This window comes from Dipteris shenzhenensis, chromosome 3 (genome assembly GCF_047967505.1).
Source record: "Dipteris shenzhenensis isolate YYH24624 ecotype China chromosome 3, Dip_SZ_1.0, whole genome shotgun sequence".
Lineage (NCBI taxonomy): Eukaryota > Viridiplantae > Streptophyta > Polypodiopsida > Gleicheniales > Dipteridaceae > Dipteris > Dipteris shenzhenensis.
In genome coordinates this window covers 42,246,152-42,256,942 of record NC_141598.1, presented here as the reverse complement: position 1 = coordinate 42,256,942, position 10,791 = coordinate 42,246,152, and the positions used below count along the sequence as shown (strand labels likewise).

The 10,791-nt window shown below is 41.4% G+C and overlaps 1 protein-coding gene across 1 annotated transcript; it reads right to left on the bottom strand.

Annotated features, from left to right (window-relative positions):
• Window positions 1–9,203: 9,203 nt before the first annotated feature.
• LOC147903824 (MLP-like protein 423) lies at window positions 9,204–9,782 on the bottom strand. Its single transcript, XM_087372316.1, has 2 exons — window positions 9,599–9,782; window positions 9,204–9,475 (listed from the first exon to the last, which is right to left on the bottom strand). The coding sequence occupies exons 1-2, from the start codon at window positions 9,777–9,779 to the stop codon at window positions 9,204–9,206; spliced, it is 453 nt and encodes a 150-aa protein (XP_087228442.1). The 5' UTR covers window positions 9,780–9,782.
• Between the last annotated feature and the right edge of the window lie 1,009 nt (window positions 9,783–10,791).

Below are 10,791 nucleotides of genomic sequence, written 5' to 3'. Positions count from 1 at the left end.
TAATCCTCCAAGAGAGGTCACATGTTGCCTTGCTATATCTCTTGAGGTCGGTAATTTATTCTCCCTTGGAAGCATTTTACACAATAGCCTACACGTGAAAACCATAAGTGAGGAAAAGCATTCGAGTAATTGACCCACTAGCATAATTCACCATGTTTGCAAAATAGACTTTAAAGCTTACTTGAGTAATGCATTCAAACTTGCATTGCTCCATCCATAGATGGTTTGCAAGTTTAGTAACTCAAGGGACGCACGTAGAACAGAGAATGTGCACCCCTAAAATAGTGGAGTCGATGCTGCAGTAAAAAGATCATCCTCCTCCATGCTATCATCCCTCCCTTGATGGACATATAAATCCCGCACCATATTATCAAACACCTCCTCCTCCACGGCTTCATGAGGTAATGGCGGAGGGCTACTATCACCATCACTCCATGCATCCATAACGGTCCCTCCTGAACATCCCACCTCATATCGCCGATGCTTCGCCTCCTCACGGCGAGCATAGGGCAACATATGCGGGTGTGGCACTGCATCTTGTATCAAATTAAAACGAGATCATAACTCAAACATATGAACACCCATAGGTATCTCAATCAACCTTAACTTACAAACCCTTACCATGTTTACGGTCGCATCCCATTCTCCATACTTTGAGATGTGATTCAGTGTAATCCTATGTGCACGATACATGTTTCCTTGACATCGATCACACATACATTTGATTTTTTGCTCCAACCACATTTTGCGATGGTGGATACGGAGGGATTCATCTTCACTGGAGCTACTTGTTGAAGATGAAGACATCCTACAAACAAACAACCCAAAAAAATTCACTTTTCTTCAAATATTTAATTTTAAACTCTGTGGCGCGTCTAAAACCGCGTCTGTCTGGTTCTGTGGTGCATGTCTAGAAGCGCGTCTAAAACCGCGTCTATTTGTTCTGTGGTGTGCATCTACAAGCGCATCTAAAACCGCGTCTGATCTGTGTAATTAGAAGCATATATAGATGCGCTATTAGATGCGTCTATAGACGCGGCTTTTAAATCTGCTTTTAGCGCGCTTGCTTTGCTTTTCTTCACATTGCTTATACTTTGTGCGGCTTGCTTGCTTCGCTATTAGCAGATCCATAGCTTCGACACTTAAGAGGAAGGCACCCACACTTCCAAGCTTACACTTAGGAGGAAGGCACCCACACTTACTTCTAAGCTTAAAGGAGAAGAGGGCAAACAAGGAAGAGAAGCAACTTTGAAAAAGGAAAAGAACCTTTCATACCTCTATCCAAGGTAAGTCTTTTTGCAGTTGATCTTTTTTGGAAGTTTTCTCTCTTTGGATTTGTACTTTCTCGTATCCAAAAAACACATGATTTGGGTATCAATGTTATGTTTTTGTGTCAAGCGCATGTCCTTTTCTACTTTTTAGAAAAGTCCGTCTGTCGGAGCGTGTCTATAGGCACGTCTAAAATTGCATCTACAGGTGCGTTTAGATGCGCGTCTAGCCTGTTTGCAGACACAGACATCCGCGTCTATAGATGCACTGTCATACATGAAAATAGATGTGCTAATTAGACACGTCTATAGATGCGCTTCGACAGTAATCCTCTCTTCCCTTCCCCTTTCTTCTCAGCTCATCAATAATCATCTTTTTTTCTTTTTTCCAGTTCATCATGTGGCCAGGAAGCACTTCGGGCTCACCTGATCTCTAGGAGTCTATTTTTAGGGACTTTTATAACCTTTTAGGGCACCCTCCTAGTCCTGCGGAGTTATACGGGTATATGACAGGTACTCTAAACACCCCCCAAGAGTCGGCACTACAGACTCCAAACCACCCCACACCAACTGAGATCACCCCAGCGGAGTTAGCACTGCCTAGCCGGCTACACAGCACGGGTCCATCTCCCATGCCATCTTATGCCCCTTCCCCCATGCCGTCTTATGCCCCTTCCACCATGCCATCTTATGCCCCTTCCCCCATGCCGTCCAAAGGTCCTTCTGTCTCACAGAGCCATCGGCGTACTCTTGTGCAGTCAAGACTCGATTCTCCAGCTACGAGTGGTCCACGTAGTCCCGTGTAGTCTCCAGCTATGAGTAGCCAGCGTACTAGCTCGACACGACACGGTAGCAGGCATAGTAGTAGGGAGAGCGATGGGGGATGCATGGCAGAGTGCTTTGGGAGGGGTGGCAGTGGGGACGATGATGATTCAGATGATTTAGACGTGCCTCTGGGTGATGGTATGATATTCTATGACATCACTCAGACAAGAGGCATCTTGATGGATGCATGGGGGAACTAGGACATCATGGCTTTCATGCACTCTGTAATTGCTAACAATTACAGAGATTGCTTTATCCACTACAAAGACCAGCCAAAGAGGTTGGCTGATGAGACCCTCGCTATTGTTCGCTCTAGGTATCCTAACCCCCCCAATCGCTAGTTCATAGATAAATGGGCCAAGTCAAAGATTGTTACGATACTTGGTAATAAAAGATCTTCGCTTATTTAAGAGGCAGGCACTAGCGGAGCTTGCCAGGCTCGAGGGAGGTCAACCACCAAGGGGTCCGCCCCACACCGCTCACAAGTGTGAGTGGAAGAAAGCAATGAAGTCAGCGAGGGAGGACCCCAGTCTGTAGCACGTGGAGGCATGAAGGATCCAGATGGAGCAATATGGAAGCATGCATTTTGGAGCAGGGGGTGTTAATTCATGGGAGGCCCAATTTGTAAGTATCGATCTCAAATTATATTGCTTATGTAGTTTATTAAGAGGTTGTTTCTTTGTACTAATCCCTCCGCAAATTGTGTCATCTTGTAGCTTGATATCGTGGGCAGATACCCTACTCCTATCGAGACAACCTACCACCGCCATCATCACAGAGGAGATACATGGAGGCACTTCTATTATGACGGGTTGATTACTGACGAGCAGTATATCCAAGCTACTGAAGCGGCCCCCGAGGTATTTGAAAGTAATTAAATAATGTCAATATTATAAGTAAAGATTTGATTTTTCATACATTGATATATGTTGTCCCTTGTTTATAGGCCCATGCACAAGACGACGAGAAAGAAGACGAGGAAGGATGCGCAGAAGGGAGCATAGAAGGGAGCATGGAAGGGAGCGAGGATGTGGAGAACATAGATTAGTCATAGAAGTAGTGCTAGCTACTCTTTTTTATACTTAAAGCCATTGGCTTGGCTTCGTGCCTCTTGTATATGCACTCCTCTTTTTTTTTAAACTTGAAGCCACATGACGTGGCTTAGCTTTGTGCTATATGTACATACAAGTACTTTTTGAGCTTTCAATTTTATTACGTTTTGGAGTTGTAATGTTTTATTTGGAATTGTAATTAAAATGCGGTTGGCTGTAAGAATTGAATTACACAATGTGGAAATGGGATTCCTGTAACTATATAGCATACACAACATACACAGTATTCTGTAAATTTAAAAATATATATTATAAAGTGCGTCTATAAACACATCTATATACGCGTCTGTCTGTTCGAGAAGCGTCTATTTGCGCATCTATAAACGCTAAGACTGTTTCAAAATGCATCTATACACGTGTTTAACGATGCGTCTGTCATTTTTTTAAATTTTTAAGCAGAGCATCTATTTACACGTCTAAATGCACGTCTATACACGCATGTGTCTGCTACATAGATGTGTTGTTAGATGTGGATCTCTAGATGTGGAAATAGACACGCAAATAGATGTGCCCGTAAGTTTTTTATTTAGTTCAGTAAATGCGTCTGTGTGCACGTCTATGGGTGCTTTGTCTTGTTGTGTGTCTGGAGTAAGATGTGGAGGCCTCTTCTAGAACATCAGGTAGGTCAAAGTAGATTGATGTCTCTACATCTTTGAGTTGGGCCAGTGTTAAAGCAAGAACCTCTTCTATTGAATCATCTGCTCCCAAAACCTAGGTTCTTGCATAGTTGTGTCCACCACGTGTCCACACAAGACACCAAGAGCTTCATCCTCTCGAAGACCAAACATAACCTCTATGTCATGGAGAAAGAGGTATTGTTCTCCATCGACAAGAAGGGGAGAAAGAACCCATATCATTGTTGCAGGGTCAACAGAGGTGGTGCTTGAGGTGGATGGAATTTGAGAAGTAGAATGGGGTTTAGGAGGTTGCTGGAGCACTTCCAGGGCCAATGCAGCTTCCTGCTCCTCAACTTCTTCATCTATGGGCTCTTCATTGTAGATGTTGGGATCATCTACAGAAATAAGAGGATCGGAAAGGGCAGGTGCAAGGTATGGGCTTGAGGTCGAGGCCTCCTCTTCCATTTGTCCCTCCTAGAGAACAAAAATAAAGGTCATTTCCCAGGATAGGAACCTATTTCCTGTGTTTTCGATGACTCCACATGCTAGGAGGTCATCAGTGTCCACCGCCCTAAACCCTAGGGGTGTGAGCTGGGCTCGAAAGCGATCTAAATGCTTGACGAACCTGGTTCTTGATTGAACAAGTACTTTAAATAATAAATTGGGACCCATCTTTTTGTAGACTCATCAAGTTGATATGCAAAACTCGCAATGTAGTCTTGCATGTACTTGATGAGGTCTTCAAAATCATCTCGGGCTCCCAAGTAGGTGCCTGGGACATCTATGCTCTTATCAAAGACTGGAAATAACTCCTCCTCTCTATCAATTAATGGAGTACAAGAGATGAAATCGTGGAAGGCAGACCTAGCAGAATCCATGGTAGTTTGGTAGCTAGGAGAACTATGGCTATGATAGTGAAACTTTGAAACTAAAGTAACTTTATAACCTATATATACCCAAATGTTCTAAATATAAAAAATAAAAAAGAATTATAAAATTTTTGGGAAAAACTTGACATTGACATGAAACAAAACCATTCAAAACATCAAAATTAATTGCACCACTATTAATTGGAAAATGTCAAAATCCACATTTGTTCCATCCCACATTGTTTACAATCTTCAATATTGCAGGAGGGATAAAAGTGGCACTATGCACGAGCTTCTCTACACGCTTTCCTACCTTTTCACCATTTAAGGTAAAGTGAAAGGACTTAGACATGCCATCCTCCATGACCAATAGGTGTTCCTGCACGTCCCTGAGAGTCCACTGTCACATGATAGTCACATTCTTTACATCTCCTAAATGAGAACCAATACATAAACTTACCCCTATATTATCATCATCATTAGAGTCAAGGGGGAGCCAATTGCCACCAGTTTTCTTCCAGTGCCTATATTGGAAAGCAAAATATAACATTTGGCAGGAGATGTGGTACTTGACAACCACATTGTCCTTACATACATGGCATTGAAACAAATCACCCTTTTGTTCACCTGACCTGCTTCCCCAATTCACCCCAAGCAATTCCTCAAGGGCATTCTCATGTAGGCACTTGCATGACCACATGGTTTTTGTTATGAACAAGAAGCAGAAATGTGCAGAGGCATAAACCAAGACAACCTTACCCATTTAGAGCCAAATGTAAACGTCATGGCCATGCCCACATCCTTTGCAATCTTTTCCTTGTATGATTGCATTGTTCTTGTGTCCACCTGGAGTAATGTACTTGGCATTATACCAATGGATATTTCTCTGTTTCAAAGTAGAGGACTTCTCTCCAGCATGCATTTGCCTTCCTAAATCCTCATGAATGATAGTAAACTTACCTAAGAAGCACTCGATTGGTTCCCACTCCTCAAAGTCTAAAGGTAATACATCTACTATGCACAAGTGCTATTTCAAAATACAAGTTCAAACTGACTCATTACACTGGTTCTATTTCAAAATACAATTTCAAACTGACTCATTACACTTCAAAATCTTACACAAAATGTAGACTTACAATGCGATGGTATTGTTGATTCATTGCTTGATGGAGGAAGGCGCATGACCTTCCCCATGTAAATGTGTTGCATATTCTTTGCAAGCCATAGCCATACTTTCTTTCCAAGCTTGAACTTCATGATGTGGCCCTTCCATTCATGCAAAAGATCACCTCTTTTGCTCTTGGGAAGCTTATGTGGACCCTTGGCAGATCCTCTTATGACTATCCAATCATTCAAGCTGTAGGTGCAAGGCACCCATTCACCCAATGCATTTTTGCTCCTATGGGACACAGAGTACATGTATGGTCTCCTCACCATGCTTGTACAGAGGTCACAACAGCAATAGTGGACTAGAAAGTGCAGCTTGGTGGGAGAGTGCAGCTCCGATAGAGGGAGAGAGAGGGAGAAGGTATAGAACTAGGCAATGAGGCTTGGGTGGTAAGTATATATTTATCTTCTATTGAATATCTAATATGTTCCAGTTGTTCAAATGTTTTGTCATTCATATCTAACTCCTTGAATTTGAATCCATGAAAATCTGTGATTGGTAGGCCTCCAAGCAACGAGGAGTATAGAAGGGAATTCAGGATTTGGAGCCCACACTTGGTTTAAGGAGGAGTGTGAGGGATACAATTTCAATTCGCGTAAGGTGGTACTGGCACATAATATGAGTATACCTTAATCCTCATCGTTATCATTTTACTATCACCGTTGTCTTAAAATCGACGCTCTTAGTTTTTCAATATTGTTTCATTATTAGGGGGGCACGTTCAACTCATTCGGAGATTCCGATGAAGATCCACACTTAAAAAATGGATTTGAAGAAGAAGCGGTTAGGACTCGCAGAAGAGGAGGGTGAGGGATCAGGTGCACGTAGAGAGGAGGGTGAGGAGGGCGAGGAGGAGCAATAGTAGGATAGGACATTTAGTCGCTTAGTATTTTTGCAATTTTGCCCTTTTATAGGGCATTACTTCAGCGAATTCACCATTTTGGAGTTTGGCACTTTTGCCATTTTATAGTGCATTACTTCGACAGATTTGCCAGTGTCAACTTTGGGACTACTTTTGCCTTTTTGTAAACCTTTTTTGCAAAATTGTAACATGTACACCTCATTTGTAAGATTTAATCATGATTCTAATAAAAAAAAATTGCGATGCAAGATGGGATTGAAACAAGCCCCATCATGCCCCACAAAGCTTTTTTCCACTTCTCTTAAAATGTCGTTCTATACCGATGCCTATATTGACATTGGTGTGTCAATATATATCGATAGCAACTCTAATCCCCACTGACACTAGCAACCATATGTTACCGATGGTTATACCGACACCCTCACTGATGGTTTCTTTGTGATGTAGAAAACAACGGATTTTCTGACACTTTTCACTTGTCAAAAAAAAATCCTTTGTATTTAGCATCAGTATCAGTGTCAAACGCGGCCCGTGTTTTGTAGTGACATTCTTCTTGTCTACTATGTGATCCTCATATTGCATGTGGCTATCTTTGATGATTTGATTGTTGACCTTTTTCTTCTTATTCATCATCTATGTCTTCTTCATTCAATGATTGTGTTTCTATCTCCTCCTCTCTCCTCTTTTGTCATTCTTTTGTTGTATACTTCTATTAGGATCAGGAGTCTTGTCCTTGCATCGACTGGTCTTCTAATATGCTTTTTTCTTGCCATATGGGTGATGGTAGGGCTGTGAGGGATGGGAGATTTTGATGGTAATAAGGCGTGTAATGGTACCAAAAAGTATTGGGATACTTGGATAATGAAGATGTTGACCTTTCTATAGAGCTACATTTAGTTTAAGGGTCATCATAACCACCCCTTGTAATTGTAACATCAACTAATTGATGGACCACAAAATAAAAGGCATATGGAATGAAATTGAGGGATAAGCTTGAACAACTTTGTATGACATTCCAATGATTTCACGTTATTATCAAAACCCTACTTTGAAATAAAGATCATGGTAGACAATTGAAGAAGAAATGAATGAACAAACACATTGATATTCGAACAAAAGATGGGAACCACCCTTCAAAGACATAGAGTATGCCTCAACCACTCCTCTATCTCAAAGACACAAAGACACAAAGAGGAGAGAGAGAGAGAGAGAGAGAGAGAGAGAGAGAGAGAGATTGTTCGGCAATTACTTGCACATTGCTTGAGCGGCAAAGTGTACTAATGACTATAACAACCTATGTCCTCATTTTTAGTCAACTAAAATTTGAAATTTCCCTATCAAAATATTTTGAAAAGTGGTACGAAACTTGTGCTTAAAGCATGTTGTCACACACTATGCTTTTTCGGTGCTATTCTCAAGCTTTTATCCCTAACTCAAAGATATACATGTGCATTCCACAAAAGGGGCATATTTATTAAACTTCTCTAAAATGCCTATCAAGATGTTTTTTTACACAAGAGGTTTGTTTATTTGATTTGTTTTAAATATGCTACTCTGAAATCCCTCAAAACTTTTACATGCACTAGTTTTTAGATTTAAGTTTTAACACACATAGTATATCGTATTCTGATGTGTAGTACATTATTATGACACCCTTCCTCCACCCTCCTAGAGATTTTGGTTGAGAAAGATTTCTGTAACAACTTTGATCTTTGCTTTTTGTTTTTGAGATGATCATTGTATCTACAGAAGATACAAGCTAGAAGCTAGTATATGGCTTTCATTAGAATACAAAAGATAGAATTTTGTAACAACTTTGCTCCTTGCTTTATGTTGTTGAGTTGGTCATTTTATTTACAAAAGATACAAGCTAGAAGGTAGCATTTGGCTTTCATTAGAATGCATGCTCTAGAAATACTCTCTAGATTATTTAGAAGCTACATCTTGCGTCCTTTAATTTAGGTACATTTGACAGTTAGCATTCTAGTTGATATGTAGTGGATCGAGTATACAAAATTTTGAGCTACATTAAAAGGCATGTGCAATGGTCCGTTTTCTAATACTCGTTTACACTTTAAGGTGTAATTCGCATCTGCTTCGACGTTATATCCCTTTGAAACAAGTACACCAATAAGATGGATCTATGATATGCATGTGGAAAGGAAGAGTGTCCCTTCTTGTTGCTCCTCATCGACATATTAAAAAAACATTATATGCACATAAGACGCTGGAGGGATACTACAGAAATACAGGAGGTTCACATGCGTGTATGATTAGAAATTAACCGTCCAAAAGGTCTCAAGCTTACTAGATTAGTTGATGTTTAACAATAGAAACGCTTGGCTTACTTCACAAAATTTCACCCGGAAAACAACCTGCCATCCATTCACATTGTAATTGCTACGATTACTATTTCCTCATCACGAAATCTATAGATGAATTCGAGTCTGTTATTTCGATGGAGCAATATGCTGGTCTTCCTTCATTTGAGGGAAGCCTCAAGCATTTTGAAGAAGAACCTCGCACCTTCATTCAAAATTTCCAAGTCTGGTGCCTGTCCATCACTGACCTCATATTCTAGCTTCCAAGTGGCCATGCTGTTGTTTTGTCGTGTCCCCGGAGCGACACTGATGGAAGGCTTAAAGATTTGGAATTTCTGCTTCAAATCGCCCTCCAGTAAACTATATGTCAGTATCATGTTTTCGTCGTCCATTTCAATGATCTCTTCTTTCGCAAAAGTCACAAGGCCGGATGCTGCACAGTATGAGACAGTATGAAAGAGTGTCAAAACTAACGTCATGTGTCATATGCCATCCGTTTACGGCTATATTTTGTGAACATGGGGACAACAAAGCGCAATGACGACAAAAGACAAACCAGGCCCAAACTTGACAAGCCGGATGCTCCCGATACCCCCGTCGCCCTCAAGGAGCTCACAGCTCTGGATCACATCTGGGCATGACTTGGCTATAATGTTCACGGCATCCTTGAACGCAGGCCAAAGCTTAGCAGGGGGTGCGTCGAGAAAGACTTGGGTGCTCGTGGTTGCGGCAACCATGGCTTCGGAAGCTGGAACTGGGTGAAAAATCTTAAGGTGGAGGGGAAAAGATGGATGTAGTAACGCCAACGAGCCAAGAGCCAGGGATTGGAATTGATGTGTGCAATGAAGATACTATCAAAAGATAGATTAAGCAAGGCCAATGAGCCAAGAACGAGGGATTGGAATTGATGTGCAACGAAGATACCAAGGCCGAAGGGTAGTTGATATATATAGAAGAGGCATGCAGGTATGGTCGCATTGGTCGGTTACTGAACACAATTGCGAATTTCGGTTCTTCCTCTTCGCTTTAGACTTGACTGGGGGCGAGATTCCCGTGAAAGCTGGCAGTTGAGGAACAGCGATTTTCTGCAGCATTTGACCGTTCTTTCCTGAAAGTTCCTTCTATCTACCTGCGGATCCTCAAACAACGAAAACTAATAAGTCCTTTGCAACACTTCCTTCACTTTTGATTGTGGGCTTTGAGGGCGGTACAATAGATGCCTGAGTCCTTGCTGACTCTACTGGTCTGTTTTCAATCGTCATTTAAACATGACAGTTGGCTACTCGGAATTCTACCCAAGTACTCCTACTCTGGCATCGCAAACCCTCTTTTTCTTCAGAAAATAGCTGCTTTTAAACGTAGTATAGGAAAGGGTTGTTTCCAAGAAGTCAACATTGCCTAATGAACAGCTAATTATATTATGCCCCAGCCATGTTGGGTTTCCCTCCATTTTAACAAAAAGACGCCTTTACTTCACGTGAATTCCTTCCGATGCTCAAAAGCAGGACAGTGGCGGGTCATTTAACAATCAAACTGAGCTTTTTCGTCAGATGCATGTGAGTCTTCTGAATTTATAACTCAGCAGCATCTCGAGATACGCATAACTTGGCAATAAAGTGATGCTTCAAGAAGAGACTCACTTGCTATATGGGATTTGTTTACTTCTCCTATATTGTTCAGGCCAAGGTGCAAACCAGCTCTTCACAATTCAGCAAAAAAATTGTGTGCGCTATTGTATCGCAAATAACT